This window comes from Paramormyrops kingsleyae, chromosome 17 (genome assembly GCF_048594095.1).
Source record: "Paramormyrops kingsleyae isolate MSU_618 chromosome 17, PKINGS_0.4, whole genome shotgun sequence".
NCBI lineage: Eukaryota > Metazoa > Chordata > Actinopteri > Osteoglossiformes > Mormyridae > Paramormyrops > Paramormyrops kingsleyae.
Genome location: NC_132813.1, coordinates 10,771,399 through 10,794,872, shown reverse-complemented (window position 1 = coordinate 10,794,872; position 23,474 = coordinate 10,771,399). Strand labels below are relative to the sequence as shown.

The 23,474-nt window shown below is 42.0% G+C and overlaps 3 protein-coding genes across 4 annotated transcripts in view; all 3 read right to left on the bottom strand.

Moving 5' to 3' along the window:
• Positions 1-895: 895 nt before the first annotated feature.
• Positions 896-9,111, bottom strand: LOC111844055 (delta(14)-sterol reductase TM7SF2). The gene is made up of 12 exons (XM_023812151.2): positions 8,742-9,111; positions 7,381-7,431; positions 6,986-7,097; positions 6,660-6,847; positions 4,543-4,597; positions 3,429-3,626; positions 3,220-3,323; positions 2,966-3,085; positions 2,052-2,220; positions 1,809-1,889; positions 1,603-1,725; positions 896-1,162 (listed from the first exon to the last, which is right to left on the bottom strand). The coding sequence occupies exons 2-12, from the start codon at positions 7,405-7,407 to the stop codon at positions 1,002-1,004; spliced, it is 1,338 nt and encodes a 445-aa protein (XP_023667919.2). The 5' UTR covers positions 7,408-7,431; positions 8,742-9,111; the 3' UTR covers positions 896-1,001.
• A 138-nt stretch (positions 9,112-9,249) lies between these two features.
• LOC111844054 (WD repeat-containing protein 20) lies at positions 9,250-19,263 on the bottom strand. 2 transcript variants are annotated; one of them, XM_023812149.2, is made up of 4 exons: positions 18,232-19,263; positions 16,803-16,985; positions 11,728-13,074; positions 9,250-11,545 (listed from the first exon to the last, which is right to left on the bottom strand). In XM_023812149.2, exons 1-4 carry the CDS (start codon positions 18,613-18,615, stop codon positions 11,498-11,500), a joined length of 1,962 nt encoding a protein of 653 aa, XP_023667917.1. In that variant the 5' UTR covers positions 18,616-19,263; the 3' UTR covers positions 9,250-11,497. The 2 variants fall into 2 exon arrangements, with proteins under 2 accessions (XP_023667917.1, XP_023667918.1); XM_023812150.2 differs by lacking the exon at positions 18,232-19,263 and having other exon boundaries at positions 11,728-12,791; positions 16,803-16,902.
• Positions 19,264-19,393: 130 nt separating this feature from the next.
• LOC111844053 (mitogen-activated protein kinase kinase kinase kinase 5) overlaps positions 19,394-23,474 on the bottom strand; it is a 34,835-nt gene continuing 30,754 nt past the window's right edge. Inside the window, exons 29-33 of the mRNA XM_023812148.2 lie at positions 23,047-23,224; positions 21,732-21,800; positions 21,274-21,366; positions 20,927-21,053; positions 19,394-20,723 (exon numbers count right to left, since the gene is read on the bottom strand). Coding sequence (XP_023667916.1) covers positions 20,627-20,723; positions 20,927-21,053; positions 21,274-21,366; positions 21,732-21,800; positions 23,047-23,224 — 564 coding nt within the window. The 3' untranslated portion in view covers positions 19,394-20,626. The remainder of the gene's footprint in view (positions 20,724-20,926; positions 21,054-21,273; positions 21,367-21,731; positions 21,801-23,046; positions 23,225-23,474) is intronic.

Sequence of the window (23,474 nt, the reverse complement as noted above, 5' to 3'; positions counted from 1 at the left end):
TGAAGAGTCCTCACACCTGGGTTTCAACAGCTGACCTACAGGTTATCCCAAAAACCTGCATACACACCAGCCCTTTGCAGATAAGATCGGCCACCCCTGCTCTAGTTAGTCAATCTGCAACAGGCTGAATCTGCCAAGGTTTACTACTGAAGGAAGGGATTCTCCTGAGTTCACCAAAAGTCCACGGCTGAGCATTTTTAAAACACCAACTAGAGATGGTCATGCCACCATTATGTTCGGCCGAGGGACCAAACAGTAAAAGAAATGATGGACAAACTTATCACCAAGGGGTGTGGATTAAGGGAGGAAACAATGATTGAGAATGGTTGAAGGAATGATGATGCTCAAGTGACGAGATATTGTTAAATGATAAGAACTTGTATAAAAAATAGTGTAAAACAGTATTGGACAAACTCCTGCAGGGTGTCAAGGTTTAGCGTTCAGTAGCCATAGGGTGGAAAATGTAAGCCCAGTCCTTAGAAGGGGTTTACATAATGGGCGGCCTGCATACACTTCATATGCTTTTTTATACGAAGCAAAATGTGGCGCTCCAAGTACGTTTGAGAAAACCCTGAAGAGAAAAGCTTCTTCTGGTAACAATTTTTCGTCTTATCTGTTTTCTGTAACTGAACCAAATAAAAATTGCACAAATCTGGGGCCTGTTCTGGAAATTCAGCGCAGGGCATAAGGCAGGTGACAACTTAGATGAGACAGCAACCATCCATTGCAGGACTCTGGCATGTATGCAGAGAAATACTCACTGAATTACACCAGATAATTATCATTTCATCTTCATGAGTGTGCTTTTGGTTTGTGGCAGGAAGTATTTATGAAAGCAGGCAGGGCGCACAAAATCTGTGCAGTACCCATAAATTGTTACAACCTACCACCACTCTTTGAAAAACTTGGAAACTTTATTGAATATGTAATGCCACAGATCCAACAGGGTGCTTCGAGGAAACCTTAAATGCGAAATGGGCTTGTTGTTTTCCTGATGGCGCTCAGTACACGTACGGCACCAGCTTGTAAGGCACGCGGCGGCAGTACTCTCGCCAGGCTGCACCGTGTTTGCTGCTGCACGCCTTCTCGATCTCGGCGGCCCGGCCCCGCAGCAGGTTGGTGCATTGCAGGGCTGGCAAGTACGGCAAGACGCTAGCAAAGCCTGAAACATACAATAGGTCAGTCTCCCACTCATTTTCAATAAGGCATGAAAAATGAATTTCATTGACTAGGCCTAGGTCTTATTACAGTATCTGATGTGCGACATTTACTAGAAAATTATAGTACTTATGTACATTTTTATGCCTGTGTTTGCAACAAATGACTATGTTTAGTTATGGTCAGCTTGGCTAGGCTATGCTAGGGTAGGCTAGGCTAAGTTTGAATGGTGTGGGAATCTGACCAATTTTCATTTATGTAAGTAGCTGACAAATAGTGTATTTGCGTAAGTCGAGGAGTGTCTGTATCTGAATGATGCATTGGAATGAAAATTGAGAAAGTGGAGGCCTTTCCTCAACTGTAATACACGTTGTAGCATGTTGTGGTGTTACGTGGTGCAATGGTGACAAAGACCCGACGCTAAAAATCAGTAGAGTGTCTCACCGCAGGGCAGACACCAGGCCAGGGTCATCAGGATGTCTCCCAAATAGTTTGGGTGGCGCACCCAGCCGAACCAGCTAGACACTAACAGCTTTCTCCCTGAAGGGCTGGACAAGGTCTCAAGGTCTGTGTGATGGAGGCAGGTGTTACGTGACCCGGAGGATGTTCTCACAGAAGTTTGGATAAGATGACAGACATACAATACATACGAGCAAATGCAGGGTCGTTGGGATTTTTACGGAATCCGTCCTTCTGGCTGTTAGATAGGTAATACACAATGAAGCCAATTCCTGTAAGACAACGAAGAATGGGGGATTGATTTGGCTGAGAATGAGGCCCATTTATTTGTTTGAAATAATTGCCTAATGAACAGAAGACATGTATTTTCAGAAGGAAAAAAAAGATTAATCAGGATTAGGAAAAGATAGTGACTTGTTGGAAAGGACTCCTACCAAAGATCAGACAGATCAATGTCACTGCAATGGGGTTGAGGTGAGTAGGCCGATGCAGCAGAAAATAACCAGGAACACTGGAATAAAATGGTATCCATATATATTCTCCCAGAATCATCAGAAATCCAATGCCATCCTCTGTGTATTCTTTCGTAGGCAAAACAGATTCCTATTAAGAACAGAAAATATGATTAATTTGAAAATGAACTTCAAATCCCAAAATCAGCAGCGTGCAATGCCATTTAGATACTCAAATAAAGTAATCAGCTGCATGAATGTGTACAATTCGTCTAGGTAAAAGCGTTGACTAAACAATAATGGCAAAATAAAATATCCTGGCAACAGTTTAAACATGGAGCTAATGAAATGTTTCATTGTCAGTGCATCATGTTCTCATCTTCAAAGACAAGAAAAGATGTTGAAACATTCCTCAATGAATTGTCATGTAACGTTTAAAGTTTAATTTAATGAGCGCCCTGTCCACTATGACGCAGTACACATAAAAACTGCCATAACCCAAAACACAGAACTATGGTGAACTTACCATACTTGCTTGACATAAAGAGCATATAAAACATTTGTTTAAAAATTTAGTTTTGTACATTAAGGCACTGTACAGAAATAGAAACATGGAGAATTTGATATTTTCCGTTTGCTTCATATTTTTTAAACATGGAAGCTGGACAGCGGACAAATATTTTGTTGGTTTTAGTTCAACCCCGTATGAAAGCTACACATGTGACATCCCTGATAAGAGAAACCTGGAGGGTTTATTAGAGTAATAATAAAAAAAATCATCTTGAGACATTAGGCTTTGTTCATTTCTTCATATGTTTTCTGTGTAATGAAGGAGAGGGAGAAGGCAGGGAACACAGAAAAGAGGAATGTGCCCATGAATGAAAAAGGGTCATCACCTCATCGATGAGGAAGTCGAGAATGTAAATCATCTGAAAGATCACGACAAGCAGCAGCGGCGGGGAGGGCCAGCCCCGCTCCTCAATCTCCGTCAGCAGGTAGCAGATGTCCACCAGGGCCTTGCCGGAGAGAAAAATCATTTGCAAGAACGTGGTCAAGCAGAAAGACTCCCCAATGTGCTGTTCAGCTGTTGCAGAATGTAAATATCTAAGCTGAGAGCCCTGTGGTCCGTGCTGCGGGTGAAGCCACCTACCCATCCGATGAACCCGATTCTGACCATGACGAACAGCTTCATATCAATCCCACCGATGGATGGGTCTCTCTCTCTTCCCAAAGCAAACGCCTGCAGGAAGTTACCTGGCAGCAGCACCATCGTAGAGGTCGTAAGAGGGGCTGGCCAGACGTGTGTGCGGGTGTCATGTACACAAAACTAAGGTTCATGGACTTTCTTTGATCACATACCCTTATGGCCATAGTTTACCAGCTGTTGTGGGCGAGCCCTGAAGGAGCGCAAGTACAGAGCGATACTGAGCAGCAGGGACACGGCCGCGCAGGCCATCACCAGCTGTGGGACTTGGCCGCTGATCATCGACGCCCGAAAAATTCCACGCTGCCACAACGCAGCCAGGAGCAGCAGCGTCACAGATAGGGCGTGCAGGCCTGGGACAAATCGTAAAAGTCAGGCTGATCAAAGAATCTGCATGTGCCATATTTACCGTTAAAATCCAATGAAAGTTTTTGAACCCCTCATACAATTACAAAAATTCTACCATAAAATGTATTTCATAAGAGTCATTCCTAAACTGAAATTATGGGGGTTTATATTTTTCCGTACACTTTGTTTTAGAGGAAAATGAGCATGTAGTAATATCAAATTAATTAAGTAAATCAAAAATTATTTTGTTCCTAATCTGAACCTGAACATCTCTGAACTGTTCTTTTTGGACATGAAGCAAAAACAACCTTCTTGGTAAAAATGCATTACTGCCCATTGCTAAATATAACTCTATCCCTACTGGCAAGCACGGTGGTGGAGATATCATGATCTGTGTTTTTTTATACTTTTTTTTGGACTTGGAGGAATCAAAATCAATAAGAGAACAATGCATTCTGAAGTGTACCAGAATATTCTTGAGCACAATGTAAGGTCATCAGTCTGTGAGTCACTAAAAGTACGTGTTCCAACAAGTCAATGATCTGTAGCATTCAATCAAATTTACAAAAGAATGGACTGACTAAGTCAAGGTCCTGTCCAATTGAATCAAGATGCTTTGGCAGGACCTGAAGCAGAGAGTGTTCAAAACACCCCCACATACTGTATCTCCATTAGTTGTGTAAGAGCCAATAATCAAATTTTAAAAGTACAGAGTGGGTAGTGTGTTGGTTGCTGAGTTGAGGAATCTGTGTCCCTATCTGGAAGGCTGTGGGTTCAAATCCCATGGCTAGTAGAGTAATCCTATTTCTGTTGGTAAAGGAATGGCCCTTATAATAACTGGTCCAGGGAAACACTGACCCTGTCATCTGACTCCATGTTTACGGACTCTGCTAAAAAAAAACAAAAAAACGATTTTCTTACCATTCATACTGTATTTTATGCATCTTCCATCATGTCCCACTTTGCCTTCAATTACCTGAATAGAAAGTAACAAATAAATATATTTCACAATAAATGAAGGTTGCACTGCAATTCGTCCTGTTCTGAATGTTCCCTGCCTATGCTACACTGGGTTAGAAGATCGGTCGATAAAAGGCATCTTAGAAGGTCATGGCCATTTATAAGACCACTTCTCCATCCTATAAGAGTGAGCCCCACCTTTTCCTGTACCTAACCCCCACCTTGTCACATTTCTCACGCCCGTGCTGACCCTGAGGCATGGGCTGCTTTGCGTTTCCTTCCCAGAGACGCCTCGCCCTGTTTCCATTCCATTTCCATCTCTCGGTGCTGCCACACAAAGTTCCATCCTGTCCTAACATCCTATCCTCCACCGCCCTGGACTAGAGTCACTGACTCCCTCCTCTACTGCTGAACAAAGAGAACCTTCCCCCCTCCCTCCCCCACCCCACAGGGATCAATAAAGTTCTATCTTATCTTATCTTTATGTTACCTCTACAGTGTCTCTTAATCTGGGAGAAGGATAGCACCTTCCCCAGCAGGGGGGGGGGGGCACTGCCATGGCCTACTCCTGTACCCAGTCCCATGGGAGGCGGTTATCTCTGATTTGAATAAAAACTGAAGCTGGCCTCCAATTTCCCACAGTCTGCAAAGCAGCTCAGCCCTGCCATGTCAGTGCCAACCGTAATGAAGCTGTTTATTGTTAGATGTCATATTTTAAGCCAGGATTTTATTACTTTTCCCTTTGCTCATTTCAAGAAAGGAATTTTACGAAATTCACAAGTGTTGTTTCATGTATCTTGGGGGAATTTTTAATGGTTCTGCAATTTATTATGTTTTTGTATTCAGTTGACCATCAAATCAATAACACTTAACTGAGCTGTTTCTATTTTTACTAGCAGTTAGACTTTCTAGAAAGGACTTCATATATTACAAAGTGCAATACATTAGTTTGGCTTGTTTGGTTTAAAAAATATATATTTTTAAATTAACGCGTCTTACTCTGTTTTAGCTAGTTATCGGCTATTGTAACTTTAAAAATGAAACTATTTCTAAATTATATTTGAAGCAATTATACTAGTGCCCTAAAAATGAAGACATTTTATTTTATTTGAACTGTAAATACAATGTCTCTCTAAAAGAAAAAGAAACAAATAGTAGAGAAATAAAATAAATTTAGAAAATAAAATTTTATAGATTTAATCACACAACCTAATTAAGCTAGCCCAGAGGACCAGCCATGAAAACAAAGTTTGCTGAAAACAGAAAAGACCTAAAAACTATTTTGGATATGGGAAAACTTAAATTCTACAATTTTAGCTATTCATCAGCATCCAAATGAATAAAAAAGTATTTCAAAAAAGGCAAATTATTGCAGCATCAAAAATTATGTGGACTTTGTACTGGTCTGTTGTGGTGAAAAGAGAAATGAGTGGAAAGGCAAAGCTGTCGATTTGCAGGTTCATCTACGTTCCAACCCTCGCCTATGGTCACGAGCGCTGGGTAGTGACCGAAAGAATGAGATCACGGATACAAGCGGCAGGAATGAGCTTCCTTCGCAGGGTGTCTGGGCTCAGCCTTAGAGACGGGGTGAGGAGCTCAGACATTCGGGAGGGACTCAAAGTAGAGCCACTGTTCCTCCACATCAAAAGTAGCCAGCTGAGATCTGAGATGGGGAGGTGATTTCAGGCATGTCTAACAGGGAGGAAACCCTGGGGCAGACCCAGGACATCCTGGGGAGATTATAATTCTCAGCTGGCCTAGGAACGCCGCGGTATTCCCCCAGAGGAGCTGGAGGAGGTGGGTGGGGAGAGGGAGGTCTGGGCATCCCTGCTTAGACTGCTGCCCCCGTGACCCGACCCCGGATAAGCGGAGGACAATGGATAGACGGAGGGAAAAGTTTAAGTGAACTTATAGCATTAAAACATCAAACTTATTACAGAATAAAGTAATACATATAAGATTTTTTGAAACATTCTAGTAGAGTATGTGTACATCCTTAAAAATTATTTTTAAGTAGTAGAAATGAAGTTTTTCTTGTAAGATATTCAAGAAGATATTCGATGCTAGTTTTGACTCACCTTACCAAATGGAAGGCAGTAAAGCACCCCCTGGAGGACAGTAAATGTCACTACAACCTGTAGAGCTCCCCAGTCCCACAGTTTTGTAATTCCGCTGCCGAGTAACAGCCAGGGTTCTGAGGGAGGTCTGCATCCCTCCAGAATTAGCAGCAACGCCACAGTAAGAAACGTGCACAAAAGCAAAAGGACTGAAACACAAAGAGGCACAATCAGAAAGCAACACAGAATTTCCAAGAGAAATATTAGGAACACAGTATGCATTCCATATTATTGAATTAATATAAATTATTAAAATATGGTTGTACATGAACATATCCTGAACTCACAAGCATTGTTCCAGACATTGTGTTCTTCATTTTTTGGAGTAGGTCTGTTGTTTTTCACTCTTTCCAAGCTCTCTTTAGTGTTGGTGCAGTGAGGGACAGAGATCCCATTTGCCTTCAATAATAAGACCAAATTATATGATAACATTCAGGATTCAAACCCCAAACCTTGAAGGTATGAGGCAGTATGGCCAATCACAGAGCCACCATGCTGAGCCCTGACAGCTCATAATAAATTTTTATAATTATATTTGTTCATGCAGCATATGTACACTTACTCACGAACAGGGGTATTGGACTTTTAAACCAAGATATAAATTGTTAGTGGATGTTTTGACATGTGAAAATCCAAACATCAAAGGTTAATATAAAAATTAGGGATTGATATCTTGCCTCACCTGTTTTAAAGATGTCGACTCTTCCATTGCAAAAGAAAACGTAATGCCTTCCTAAAAACACAATGAAGTTCAAACATTTCATTCAAAGGAGAATGTATCGTGGCCACTTTATTAGGTACACATAGCGTGTACCAGACAGGACCCACATTAGCCTCCAGAACCATTTTAAGAGCAGGCAAGTTCAGAAACTTTTTTGCATTTCTCCATTGGCTGGCTGCTTCTTGTTCATTACATTATTCTCATTATTCTCACACCAGTAGTGGAGGAGGTGGGGTTCATCAGCCCCCGGGCTGGTCACGGCAGGAGGTCCACTGCAAAAGTTACCAAGGGGAAGCCCCCACTCCTTCCTGGACGGCAAATTTGACTGAGTGCCCCTTTTGTTGACTGATGATCACGCAAAATACACAACAATTTACTGAGAACCTTCCCCGCAGACCTAAGAGGCATTCCTGAACGCAAGTCGCGGTTTACAGGTGAGAAAAGTGTGGAAAGTACACTAAAGCTGTTTGTAACAAGTTTACCTTTAACAAATGTTATATTCTTGGAGTTGTGTCCAATTTTAATTTTGATTAAAAGTTTTAATAAGCTTTTTATAGTGCATGTATGTAACAACACGGTAAAGCTGGACATAATGTGACGTTTATTTAAGGTAATGAAATTTTAAGACTACCCAAAAACCACAGTATTGGCACAGATAATTTAATACTGTCTAATCTATTTCTCTTAATAGTAATCATCTGTTAGGCATAAACATATTTTTTAATTTATGTAGGCCCTGTTAGGGGAGCCGTTAACAATGGCAGCAGGTTCGAATATAAAAGATATAGACAAAGTAGGTCCTAAGAAACTTCTAGAAGAATCTAATGGCATTTAGTAGATCGTATTCAATTTTGATTATATTACATTTGGGCATCAACCACGACTGCATGTCTTTTCATTTCCTTTTAATAATGGATCAGAACAATATTGCAGTTTCTACGAACAAAATTGTATCAGAATATTATCAGTACTACATATAATACAATTTCTATATGCATTTCAAGAGACATTGATTTGTGTCTGAAAATGTGTTATTCATTTATTCATTCTAAAGATAAACCAACCCTGAATGGCAATCCACCGATATTCCTAATGCTGATGTCCGGATAATTATCTTAATGCCTGCACTCCATCAAAATCAACTCTTGGAAGTTTGCTCAAAAGCTGAAAAGTTTTCAAAGATCCGTATCTTTTGTCTCTTGCCTGCATGTTCGTTCACGCCACTGCAGACATGCATATTGACACTTACAGACATGAAGAAACAAACACAAGATTTCCCAAAAACAAAATACTAGTTGTCCAGTCATTACGTATTTGCTTACCTGCTGCTGATTGAGGTCCAGTGTTCCCAGGCGGTAATTTCAGTGCCTCTGTTTCAGGCGATACCAGATAGCACAAATGGCCCAGAGAGATATAGACTGCCCAGTTCACAACCATCAATTGATGCAACAACTGGTGCAAGAGATTGCTAAATGCTCAACGTTATACCACATTGACAGAGAGGAAAACATTGCCATTTGTGACATGGTTATTGTACTCATTTAGCCGTCCCATTATGAAAATGGAAGTTCCTTAAAAGTTACTGGTCTCCATACATTGATTGAAGTTAATTTCATGTGACACTGTAATTCTCAAAATCCAGTAGGCTATTATGTTCTTAACATAATTTTCCATACAATTTTATGATCTTTATTGAATATACACAGTATATAATGAATAGGATTGAGATGAACTTTCGCTGCGATAGTGGAAACATTGTAGCATTCAGACATTCAAAAAATTATAGAAATAATAAGGGACAAAAAACAAGACACTCAATCTTCTGAGATCTCAGGGTTAACGACAATATTTAATTGCCAGGAAAAAAACCAGAACAAACCAGAACTAGAAGTCACCCTTTTGCAGGAAACATGTGCATTTCCCACTGGTTAGAGAATGTTTGCATTAGAAATGGACAAAATAGCTACCAAGCAGTACGAAGCTCTGTAGGCAGTGGAACAGCACATTCAGAACACATCGACAGTCACACAGAACTGTACCTGTACAGTAACTGTACAGCAAAGTAAAACCTCATCCCACATAACAAAAAAATAAAATAAAGATATCATAGCAATGTGTCTTTCAGGGGTAGCAACAATTAGCTAGCTAGCGATACGATAGCAACAACTAAAAAAATGCATTACGATGAAGTGCGTGCAGGTGGAATTGCTCAAGTTCGGCTAAATTAAGTATGCGTTCACCTTACACGTTTCTTGTAAGACAAGTTTGGTCATCACCAAAAATAATGAAGGAATTACTTTGGATTTCATTTCTATTTTTTACATTTTGTTAATCGTTTACCAAAATGAGGACCAAAGTACACTAAACAAAAAGAATTTTGCTTACAACAGTCATCTCTTGCTGACAGCAAACTCACGTCATTGGTTTGAAGCTAGATAAATAAACATATCAAAGATATTGAAAGAAGAGCATACATTTAATTCCTTTTAGCCTTTTTTCCCAATCCAACAGCTCATATAATGTGTCGTCAAAAATTGTGTAAGACACTTATCAGAGCTACCCTGTTCAAGGAAGAGGAATTACTCTAACCAGTAAAGGTTGCAACACAAGTTTTCTAACTGTTCTCTTTTACACTTGGTCATCTAATTAGTGACAAAGGAACATAATTCATTTAAACCACAGAATAATTAGTAGAGTTAATAGTTTTAATAACAGATTTTCATATACAAACATGTGTCTCTGCCACTTCATTACTTCAGTGTTACTGTGAGTAAAATGCACACCGTAATACAAAAAAATCATACATGCTACAGATGAGTTGTATATTGTTAGAAGGAAAAATAAAGAAATAAAATATTTGTTCCTCATTACACTAAATGGTGAGATGTCATTCCTGCACTAATTGAAAAGTAAAGAGGATAATATCACATTTTAGGGGTAGCCAACAATGTGTATCAAAAAGATTGGAGTAGAAAGATTTAGTGGTTGATCTGGCTCTCTACTCAATTGCACATAGACCTACAGAACATACAGAGTACTCTTCTAGTTTACCACAAACATCTACGTTGACCAGGCAGGCTGAATTGTCACTTTATCACTACAACTTGCAAGACTGATTCATTTTCCTGTTGACTGTGTTCTGGTTTGTCATTAGAATACCTTCTAGTAAAACCAAGACGGTCTGAAATGTTTTGTCCTAAGAGGTTTGCTGGGGAAGTGGAGAAGATACACACCGTGCTTAGAATGATTGGTAAACATTGAGCATTGACTGTGCACATTTCCTGTCAGATTGGGGCGTCGCAAAGTGGCTGCCACAGTGCTAGACTCCCAGTCCAACAGAAAGTCAATGATTCAAGTGTAACATTTTGCAGGAGGAATGGTCAAGGAAAGAATGCAATGTGTACAGAATTCTGGTATGTAGCTGCGTTCAATTTGACTGAACAGCACTGTAAGTCCCTTTATATAAGCATAGCAGTCAAGAAAAGTTTACTTTGTATGCCATTATTATGTGTGTCACTCACATCATGCTTGGAAATCCAGGATTCACAGGTCTCGAAACATACTACATATTTGCTTTAATGAATATGACAGTTATTACACACAGACACTATTTCTTAAATTCCCTAAATGCAAACATTTAATTTAACAGTGTTGCTATATACAATATAGGATCTTAATATATTAAACATTTTGCTTCCTCTTTAACTCATTATCTTGATACATCTAGTCCTCTTTATTTATAGGGTATTCTGAATATGTACAATATAAATTACTACAGTCTGTTAGTTTAAAATAAATAAAGTACAACAGTCGTGGCTTTTGTGGTGTTTGAAAAGGAAACACTGTGGCCCGACCCAAAGCTCCAGGAAAGGATGGTAGTCTGTGCTTCATCCTGTAGTCTTTCTGAAGTATTAAGGACCAGACAGGAGGGCTTGGATGAATGACACGGGGCGGGACACCATACTGATCGACAGCCGCCATTGGCTCGTGCTGCGCTCATGGGCCGAGTTCCGTATCCTAAGTCCACCAATCAGGAGCGGGGGAGGGGCATGTGATACGTACAGTGTTCTATCTCCAGCTATACCACAGTGCCACTGGGAGAGTTCCCATTCTGTGCTGTCAAGTTCTGGGGAGGTTACAAGCAAAGGGAAAGATAGTGAGACAGAGATACAGGGAGATACAGAAAGAGAGAGAGAAAAAGAGAGAGAGAGAGACAGACGCAAGAGCGGGAGAGAAGGAAAGTTATAAAGCTGTTCACATCCACTGTGAGAAATGAAGACGTTCCATCACGTAGACTGTCAGACTCACCGCTTTGCCAGGCCGCGCCCAGGTACAGATGAGGCCCTCCTGGCAGGCAGTGATGATGCAGTCGTCCATGAACACGAGCACAGTCAGTCGCTCGTGGGCGATCTTCTTGCACACCAGCGGCTCCAGCAGCGGAACCTCGTGCATACGCGGGCACAGCGTGGTGCCCAGGACCTTGGTGGCGTCCAGGCGGTTACTCCGTGGCGCCATGTTGATTTTGTCGTTGCTTTTGCTGATGTTGCCCAGGCTGTGGTAGCGCTTGTGCTCCTTCTCCGCCCCCCCGCTGCCCCCGCCCAACTTGTCCGACTTGCGCTCCTGCAAGGACAGCGTGGCGAAGCGGCCGATGCTGAAGGGAGTGATGCCGCTGCCTCCGCTGCCACCGCCGTCGGTGCCGCCCTGACCCTTGGAGGCGTTGGCAACTGCGGGGTGGGGCAAGGAGTTGGAGCGGGAGAGGGACCGGGGTAACGGGGGAGGCTGGTGAGGGTGAGTAGGATGAAGGTGGCCTTCCCCGGTTATACCGCCTCCACCTCCGCCCAACGTATTACTACCTCCGCTGACTGATGGCGGGATGGTGGTGCTGAAGGTGTTGGTGAGGGCGCGCGACAAGGGCAGGCGGGGGTACAGCACATCGTCTGTTAAATCCCACAGGCAGAATTGCGTATCCTGTCCGACTGAGCCGAAACGATAGGTGACGGAGGTCGTTCCGCCCTTGGAGCTATGCCGGGACAGGCGGGACAGCGTGCTGCTGGTGCGTACCCGGCCGAAGTGTGGCGCCCCCTGCAGGTCCTCCTCGCTGCCGCTCAGCTCTGTCGGCTCCTCGTCTTCCAGGCTGGTGGTGAAAGGATCGAAGGCTACCACGTTAACCCAGGACTTGTGGCCGTGGCCTCTGGCTACAACACGACTCTCGGCGAAGGACCAGACGGTCACCAGGTCGTCTTCACCGCCTGTAACCAGGTACTTGCCATCGGGACTCCAGGAGACGCACAGAAGTCCCCCAAAGTAGCTCTTCATGACACCCTGCAGTTCCATGGAGTCAAAGTGGAACACTCGCAGACATCCATCTTGGCCTACACATGCAACATGGACGCCATCAGGAGAGAAGGCAAATTCATTGAGTCCCCCTTCTCCCACCGCCCAACGAAGCAGCGGGTTGCGTGGCGTTTTCGTCTTGCAGGCGTAGACGGCAAAGCCGTCCCCCTGGCGCAGTAGGGAGTACTGGGGCGCAGCCGTGCCACAAGGGTGCTCCAGGTTGTACAGGTAGAGGTGCCCGCTGGCATGAGAGGCCAGGAAAAGTGTCTCCGATTTGGGCAGCCATTTCAGACATGTCACTTTGGACTTGTCTATTAACCTCTGGGCAGCCGATGTTCAGGGAGTGAGGAAGACAAAAAGTTAAGGTAAGCATCTGAGATACTTCACATCCAAGAATCCGCATTCATCCTCATGACTCTGACCATGAAAAGTGTTTAGAAGATGGATAGATGGATGGATGAAATTTGGATTTAATGGGTCATTTGATGGGAAATTAGGGTAATGTTCAAAAATCTGTGTGAAACTGTGTATGTTACAGTCACATAGATGGTTTAATTCCCCACTAAAGATTCCAGATTTTAAGTAGTATTTCAAAGTTCAATGCACTGAATTTATATGATTACCATAATAGAATTATTTATGTGACAAATATCATTTCATATTTTTCCATATTCATTATACTGGATACTAGTATTTTAGTAGTACTTATTTCAAACAGTGAATCTTCTGAAATATGGCCCATTTAGTTGGCTTATAATGGAAAGCAAGTTAACCAACTTAATTTTGAGGTGCAATATATAGCGCATGTGCATTCTTTTGGAATTTGGAGATCTTCATAACATTCTTGTACAACATCCTGAGATAACTCAAAAGGTCCAAACCAATCAGAACCATATGGAATATGAATGAACAATTTACATGTAGATGAAGAACTAGCTATTAAATTATTTGACAAAGAACAGCACTGAAGACTTCCATTACAACTGTCAACATTAACATGTTATTTGTATATCAGCGATTCTCTGGACACTTAATCAGCCTCCTAGAAAAATCAGTTTTTCTGTGGTAGTGTTTCCCAATCCGGTCCTCGGAAACCCACAGACAGTCCACGTCCAAGTCATGTGCCACTTAAAGTCATGGAAAACTGCAGTAACTGCCAAGAACATATTACCAAAAAAAGGTCCTTGCAGTTGCAATATAGTGACGTACAGTGGGGTGGACAAAATAACAGAAACATCTAACAAAACATCTGTCAAAGACCTGATGCGAAGCAGCACCAAGCCTTTGGCTTTCAGAATAGCTTCAATCCCTCTTGGGATGTCATGCAAATCCTGAACTTTTGTTTAGTGTGTGATGGGACCACTTTTCAAGCAGAAAAGCCTCTAGTTCTTTGAAGGACGAAGGAGGTGTGAGTCTCATTTGCACTCCGAGCTCCAGCAGTTACCATTTAAAGACGTTTAGATCTGGTGGCCAAGGATGTCACGGTGTTTTTTGAACACCAGAAACCACTCCTCAATTTAATAGTTTACACTGAGGCATTATAGTTTTGGAATATGGAAACATCTTGAGGGAATACAGATTGCACTACGACGCACCTTGCTCTGTAAAATGGCCTCATATTCACAGCATCATCTGACCATGTGACCCACACCGACACACGCTGTAGGTTGAAGGTATCTTCTGGCTTTCCATAACCGTCCCCCCCCCCCCCCCCCCCCCCGGATTTAGAGGAAGGAGTGAAATATGACTCATCAGGCCACAGTTTTTTCCAGTTACTCAGGGATCTTCATACCAGGCTACCCATCGTCAGGCATCGGTCCTTCATACAAACAGTTCCAAATGACGACCCGGCCACCAGATCCAGCTTTGTGGACCTCCCAGCATGCACTTCTGAGACTGCAGCAGAGCACTGATTTGCTTTTCTATTCATTTTTGATTCCGTACTATTGTGGTGTTAGCCACGTATTCCGTGATGTGTCTCTCCAGCTCATTCTGTTCCTATTCACTCCACATCCAGTCATGATTTCTGTGTCTGTTCTACTTGACAGATTAAATAATTTTGCAGTTACTGCACTCAATACACCAGCAATTCGGGCCCCTGTCTATTTGGCCTCTTCAGAACTCTATTGTCACATATGAAAGTGCTGATTTTCAGAGCTCTTTCATTGTCAACACATACTGCTAACTAGAGTCAAATCCAATATGACTCACCATTGTAGCCGTGATTTAATTGCCATTTAGTTACTGTAAATTTAATGTCCTTTTCACGTGATGTTTATTTTGTCCACCCTCTGTAAATCCTGTCTGAGATTTGCGCTACTGCAATGTCCCAGTTCTCCCACTTAGGAAGGCTTTATCACTTGGTAGAAATAACAATCACCTTTAGTGTATTACTATAGAGATTTGCATTGTGTTATTTTGCACTTTGCAGACCCTGTTATACAAAGAATTACTGTAGATGGTATACAGTTTTGCCATGTACCATATTATACACAAAAGGGTAATTTGGAGTCTTTCTGCATTAATCAACATCACTTGATTCACAGCATGAGTGTCTTTTTTTTAGCTTTTTAACCAAGCGTTTAAAGAAGCACGCCATGAAAATTACATCCTAGGTTTCCCCTATAAATATATCCTCTTATGTTCCCAATATGGTCAAACTGTTTTATTCTCCCTATTTTTTAACCCATTTAGTCTAACAGTCTGGAATGTTGAATTTATCACACTTCAGCACCCCCCCCCCCATGCATGCTAAGCAAACACAGGAGGGGTGAAACCCACCAGCCACCTGCTTCCTATCGGTCTGGACGCTGCTGGCTTCATCCAGGCACTTAACACACTTGGAGGAAAACGCTATTCTCCTGATTCCACCCGCAAAGGACCCCAGGTGACAGCAGAGCAACAACAGGGCGAAGCACCCAGCTGTCTGTGCCCCCCCCCCCAACACGAGAGCAAAAACACTGCGTAACACCAAGCCATCGTCACATAGCCTATTGACCCTAAGTCTGACACTCCTCGATCTGCACTGGATGCTATCTGTGTGCACCGAGCATTAAGGACCATTTGCATTGCATGTAAATACCAGTCAGCATTTTCAGTCTTATTTATATTGTAAGGACACGTAAGGAATGTTATGTGTGAAAATGAAAATATCACTGCCAAAAAAACCCCCCAGTGCAACACATAAAATGTACTTGGCAAAATGAAGCTTTTAATCCTGAGTCTGCATTCCCACTGTACCATCGAGGGAAATAACTGCAGTGTTTTATATCATTTTATTCCTTAAAGGGACTAATACTAGATCAAAGACTTGTGAACATATTAGCCCAATTTTGGCATCACTTCACTGACTTCCAATTCAGTTCAGAATCTATTTTAGAATTTTATTAATCACTTTTTAGGCCTTGCATGATCTAGCTCCAGAGCATGGGTGAATCTCAATATGCGTACTTGACCATACTTATGTTCTTGTGTACCCGTTTTACGTCATCTTCCATTGCTGAAGAACAGTTCCAGTTCTAAGAACAGAAGTACAGACTGGTAAAAATCCCTGGATGCTGGTCTTGCTCCGCCTCAGATATCAAAGATACATCAGTTGCATCCTCGCCAAACAAGACCAATCCCATGATTCATTGCGCCTCACGTTCATTCTTGGAAGGCAAATTAGAAAGACCAGTCTGGTCAAGACCACAAGTATGGCCTTTGCCTTCTTGGTATTGAGATTCACCCTATGCATCTGAATTGCTAGAACGCTATCAAAACCGCTACACCTTTAAGATCATCTGACCAAGGTTTACTTGCCGTTCCAAAGTCCAGACTAAAAACCCAAGATGCTAAAGTATTTTCGGTGATATTATTCCTCTGCTGATTCTGCCTTTTATGATGTAAAATGCCACTTGGCTTGAAAAGTGCTTTACAAATAAAGGTATTATTATTATTATTATTGACGTTAATGCAATAATATAAGCACCAACACATGTGCTGAAGTAAAGATATGGCATGCCAACAGACACAGTGTGTAAATCTTTCACACAGAAACATACACGCACCTCCTCATTGAAAAGCTTGCTAGTCTCCTTTTTGATTGGGTCCAGGTATTGAACCTGGCCGGCAGAAAAGCCCACAATGAGCGACACACTGTCGGCAGTGGCTGAGTACTGATTGAAGTCATGGCAAGTGGGCTGGGTCCCCTTGTAGATGCGTTTGTCAATAGGCTTGCTGAGGTCAACAGCCTGTGGAGGGAAACAATGTACCAGTAAGATCACATGCATATTAACATCAGACAGTCCTCAAAAGCCCTCAATCAGAACATATGCAATTGATTTATCAAATTATGAATCTTGTGGTTCAGAGATTTGTGTTAGAGGACACAAGATTTTTACACGGCTTTTATATAGAAAACTGAAAATCTGCTAATACTGCACTGACCGCCTGTCCACTTCCATCTGATTATTTAATTGCTGTTATTGATCTGAACTGGTGAGGACCTGAATATTTGTATAATACAAAAATCGAACGATGCCTCCTTTGGCAATTTGGTACTTCTGAAAATATTTAGTTTTAGGGATTGAAGCCCATCTACAATGTCAACTGTCAAGCCCCCCAGTACAGTTTAGTTTGCAGAAAGACCAAAATAACATTAATAAAGGCAGATTCGATACAATAAGCAATTGAAAAACGCATATAAGATAACATAACAACCCATAAGGACTGGAGTGGGATTGAATTCTTTTGTATCTCTTACCTATTGATTTCTCACAGGACGCTTTTAAATGGTCAGATTTCCTGCCGTCGGGGATTTTACCCAAGTTCTTGCATACCGTGGCTGTTTGTCTCTTAGCAAAATGTCATTTGTATCGGTTGACCTTAATCGACTCTGTTAAAGATTATCACTAGCGAACGTATCAGTTTCACAATCTTTTTGCATAGGTCAAGGAGGGGACATCCCTTCCCACCGAAATCTGCGGGGATGGGTGACAAACAGCACGTCTGTACACTCACAAATACTGCCTTCTGATATCACACACATATTGGCAATCGCAGTTTTAAACACTACTTTGATCAGTACAAATATAACAAAAACGACTGCCTTCCACCCAAATTGCTCAGCATACGGCATCTAGACGCTTTAAGGCACAAGAAGTTACGTCACCGCGAAGGGTCAGTTCCCGCAGGACACGTTTTATTCTCTGTCAATTTCCCAGAGGCGATCGTTCATGCATGGCCATAATTAGCACGCCCCCGACCCAAAGCAATGCTCAGTGTCTTGTGCTGAATCATCTATCCATGCATAAAATATTGTTCAAATACACAATGGCTTCCCTTGTTCCAACAGATTTAAATAATAAGAGTATCAGGATATCTGGGGTTTACTTGCAGGATGCATCTAGCCAGTTATACATAGTGTGCTAACCAGGTAGCTGGCTAACACATTTTCCTCCTGTCAAGTTTGTCCTGCTGCTTCTCCGATCGTCTTACCTTCTTGATGTTCGTGTAGGTATAAAAATAAAGTTCCCTGCCGATATTGAAGCAAACTCGTTCCGATTCCTCACTGGGATCTTCTGGCTGAAGCTTCACCATAGACACCCGGACCGGGGGCAGGAAACCGGTCGGAGAGGAGTTGGCTGCGGCAGTGGCAGAGGAGGTAGCCCCGGGCCCCTGAACCGGCCCTCCGCCGCCACCACCGGGTACCGAACCCGGTCCGGCCCCGGGACCCACCGCGGCACTCGTGGACAGACCCCGTGGAATACCGCCCCGCTGCTGTGAGTCCGACAGGGTAAGCAGTTTGTAGAAACCCTCCCTTGTCCGGAATTGGGATTTAATCTCATTAATATCCTTTAGGGCGCCTCCATCACCGGCCATCTTTAATACAAACAAGCCGCACAGGAAACCGAGACCCTGACCTGGAAATAATGATCAAAAACTACAACAGCTATGGGAGGGTTTCGGCATGATGCTGGGATTCAGCCGCTCCAAATATTGCCGCTGGCGATGGATGCATTACACGTCCCATCGTTGTCCTTCATCCTGCTTCCCTGCGTGGACCATGTTGGATTTGCAGCAGCAGCAGAGGCGAGCAATGTTTCCGCTAAGGGACACCGGCAAGGCGCGTCACTGAGCAGCGTGTACGGCAGCCGGCGACACGCTCCCCTTCATCCCTGTAAAATACTGGGCTATTTTTGATCTGGGTGCACACTGGGTGTGAAGGGAGCAGTGCACTTTATATGCATCTGGCAATACAACAAAACCTTCAACATATATTCTAATACACGAATTTTGTACTTTTCTTCGCAAATATAAAAAAAAATCCAGAAGGGTAAAGTTATTGACCACTAAATCTAATGCGGGCTGTACTGATTTAAGAAAACGATAATCTGCGCATCGGAGTTGAATGACTGATTTAAAAAAGGTTTCCTTGTCATCTGTGTGCGTGCTGTGTGATTGCAATTTAGCTGAGTAATAACTTAATGAATTAGTATATAGTCCGGGTAACGCTAAATTAACATATGATAATGACCCAGCAATAATAATGAAATGCAATAAACCAATAAGTCATTCACCTGCGTACCGGTTTTGCTCCCCCCCCATTGTACATAACATTTTACCACAATTTACACCAAAAAATGCAATGTTAAATACATTGGGCCTTAGCAACACAGTTTTATTACATAACTAAATTAAATATACAGAGAAAATTACATGCCGCAAATAGCTACACTTAACATTAAACATTTAACTGAAATGTTTAGCTAGACAAGTATATTTGGAAAGAGCATTAAGCTCTCACGACTTAACGACTTTTTTCATGGTGTTATCTACAAGCAGCCAAGTCACAGATTCTTTTGTACACTTTTTGGGAAATGTTTCTTTTGCATAAATTTGTGTCAGAAACGCACAATAGTTGTAATAATATGTAGTTATATATTTCATATTTGGAAAAATGCTTACTCATCAAACAGAAAAGTTTGTGAGCTTTTTGAGTTACCACGCATTTTCTGGTGAAATCGGAGAGCATGGCAGGTACTTAAGGAAATCGGTGTTTAATAGGTGGAGTAGTATGTACCAGCAGACCACTTTAGTATCTTTTTGCAGCCTACTGATGTGCTGTGACGCATAAGGTTTATTTGTGCACATAATCAGAGTTGCGTAATTCATGTCCAGAGAGTAAAAGTCCAGACCTGGATTTTGTTTCAACCAACCAGTTGAGTACTCTATGACTGTGACTCTTTATACTCAACTGGTTGGTTGAAACAAAATCTTGGTCTGGATTTTTACTCTCTGGACCTGAATTACTCAGCTCTGAACATAATGTTACGCTGGTTAAATAGGATTCATATTTGGACTATGGATGAAGGTGCTTGGAATCAAGACATCACCCGAAATTATTATTACGGAAATGATTGTTATTAGTGGTGAAAAACCTGCTGAAAATAACCTTTGAAAACATTTAATTTATGTTACAATTCTTTTCTCTCTTTTTTGCTCCTTTCACAGCTTTTAAAAATTTCAGCTTTGTGCCTGTGTTTGTGAGAGTGAAATCACAAAGAAAAAAGAACTGTTTATGCAATGTCCAATTGGTTGTATTTTACACTGAAAATACCAGCATGTTTGATGAACTTCTCAGGTCTATGAGTTATTGGTTGGAAAGTCTTTTGATATGTGATGCTACCATTTCAAAAACCAAAAAAAAAAACATCTGAAATATAGAATAACTTTGGGTAGTAAATGAAGATGACAAAAAAAAATCTAGTTTGAACTTGACTTGGAGAATTGTCACCTCACAAGGGCTGGCAGAGTTTCTGGAATGTTCACAAGTCATAAAAGGGATGCAACTAATATAGATAAGCATGTCTCCCTATCCATATATTTTAGCTCAAGTACTTGGGACAAATGTCTCGGCAATCTCCAGGACATACAGATTACTGAGCCCCGACTGGTCTTCACATTGCCGTGTTTCCATGACAACCGTCCTGTGGGAAAATAATACAAAGACACCATTTGTCAATACTCACATACATAGAGCGACACTAGAAAGCCACCCAGTCTCAAAATGTGAGGGGTATGACTTTCTGTCTGCGCAATCCAAGTGATCTGTCACTGCTCATCTATCACACATGTTTTAATTGTAGGAGTGTGTGCAATTGCAGGAGAATTTATGTGCATATGGAGACACCTGTCAGATCCCACGAGACGGAAAGCCTTCTTGGGTTCTGTGATCTCCTGCAGGATGTCTGAGAAGCACTCTCCTCTTCGCTGCCACCCGTGTCTCCACATCGCTAGCAAGGTGTCTTCGAAAAACACTGCAAAAACATGAACATGTGTCAGTCAAATCTATCAGGCCGTCTCTGCAGCTGTGATGCTTCTCTCGAGCCTTCCCTGTCGATTTTTATCTACCATTTTCCAGGCAGGTCTACTCTCAATTTAATTTCTATACTTTTCATTGGGGAAGAGATCAAAATAAACATTGTATCTCCAGTCTGTTCTAATTACTGTTCAATCCATCTTTCCTGGGGTTCGTACCTACGGCCTCCACGCTGAAGGAGAAGTTTGTCTCAGTCTGCAGCTTGCATTGGCTCTTTGGGGTACCCTCAAGGCTCACAATATGTACAGTCTCTGTCCAAAAAAAACATCTCTTGCGTCATCCAAATGAAACAATTTATGCATCTCCTTCAACTGTCTTTTGTCATGTTATTCCACAGCTGTAAGTTCTCCACATTTACCCATAAGTCTCGCCTGACTATAAGCTATATTTGAGGCACATATTACCCCATTGATTTAAATAGTACTGAGAAGGATGACAGGTCACATGTCAGCAATGTGTAGCTGCAGAGTAAAGTAGAGTAAATGAGAATAACATGGTGCCACAAATCACCAGGTCTAATGAAGGAGATACAACTGTTAAACTGGGAATTCGCTGCTAAATCATGTTAACGATACACGTTTTTTGCAGAGCATAGGAATTCGAAATGGTGCCTTACTCTCTAGGAGCACTAGTAGGGTGCTGCAGTCCAATTGGTTGACCTGTACTATATCAGGACTGGAATTCCCTGGAGGAGTCAGACATAAGGGTGGGGAGGAAACAGGCATTATACGTTTTTAAAAAGACAGTACAAATAGATATATTACTTCTCTAGTATTTCAAGCGAATAGTTATAACAATAATCATGTTTGTTTGCTGTTCATGTATGCTCTTCATCCACAACAATTATACAGAAAGTAGAATAGACAGCTTTGTTGTTTGCTTTTCAGTATATAATATGCACATGTTTGACTGGGATGCCATTTTGCGTTCCTACAGGATTCCTGTTATCCTATAGTATATGTCTTAAGCTTCAGTAGTGGGACAGTAACCCTAAAAAGGCACTTATGACTTCACTAATGTTTAACTGAATATTTCTATCCAAACGTTTTTCATTAATGTTTATCCAGTTCAGGGTCCTGGAGATCATGAAGTGCAGGGGTGTCAGTCCTTCGAAGGACACATGCTCACACACAACGGACAATATTGAGCAGTGTTTCTCAACCTAAACCTCAGGGGCCCCCAAACAGTTTTTGCTCCCTCCCAGCTCCTGGTGTTCTGGTAGAAAACTGGGAGAGAGCAAAAACGTGGACTGTCTGGGAAGGAGTTGGGGGAAGGAAGAATGCTCATGGTAGTTTTACTTACACAAAAATGTTCTGAGGGCAGGACAAAAAATACTACAGGAGGTGGAGACAACCAATCAGAGGTCTGGGTCCCACCTCCTCTACAATCTGATTGTTATCTCTCTGAACCAATAATTTTTTTTGTTATGCCCTCAAAACATGTCTAAGTAAACTCCCACGAGCAGGAAAAACAGAATCTCCGAGAACCAGGTTGAGAAATACTTATATAGAGGGAATCAAAGTCTCTGGAGGACTAAAGATATTAGACAAACTGGAACTGTATATGTAACTCAAAAAGTATTAGATGAAATTATTTAATGATTTAAGTTGCTCGAGAGTCAGTGCTTGTTGTATAGTATATCTACTATTCCACTCAGTTAATATGTTGATTAGATTAATGTTTTGTTTGGCAAACTGGTGTCTCTAAGTTTCCCACATCATGTGAGAATTGGTGTGTATGTGCCCTATGCATCCCATTTATAGTGTACTGTATGCCCTGTTTTTCCTAGCATAGGCTCCAGGCCTATTATGACCATTTACTGCATATGTTATTGGCAGAGGGGTGGATAACTGGTGTTTGTTTGACTCCCTAGCTTCTTCAGTTACCAAGATATGGCAGTTTTGCATTGAAATACTGCTGCACGTTTCTACCTGCGCCAGTGTCTGTGAACCAGGAGGTATTGGAGTTGAGGTTGATGTTCTCCAGCTGCACGGGCTGGAATGGGTTCGGCCCCCTGGTCAGCCCGATGCAGACCAGCGGGTACTCCTGATCCGGAACGATCAGCATCTCAAACACCCGCAGAGGGCTGGGCAGCGGGAAGTCAAAATGCTGCAACACACACATATAGTGTAAGAATGTAGACTTACGGGGCTGCCAACTTTGGTCGGCTGGCTGGCGTGAGATTTTCCATTCGAGACAGTTCACCAAACACATTTACATGTATGTGACAGTTTTATTACCTTGTAATTAGTCTGTAGGGTTTACAAACTACCCCAACACTTTTGATGTAGCTGATTTTAAGTTTATAATGGAATAATATAAATTTGCTGTAAGATTTCTTGTGTGAGCATGAGAACGA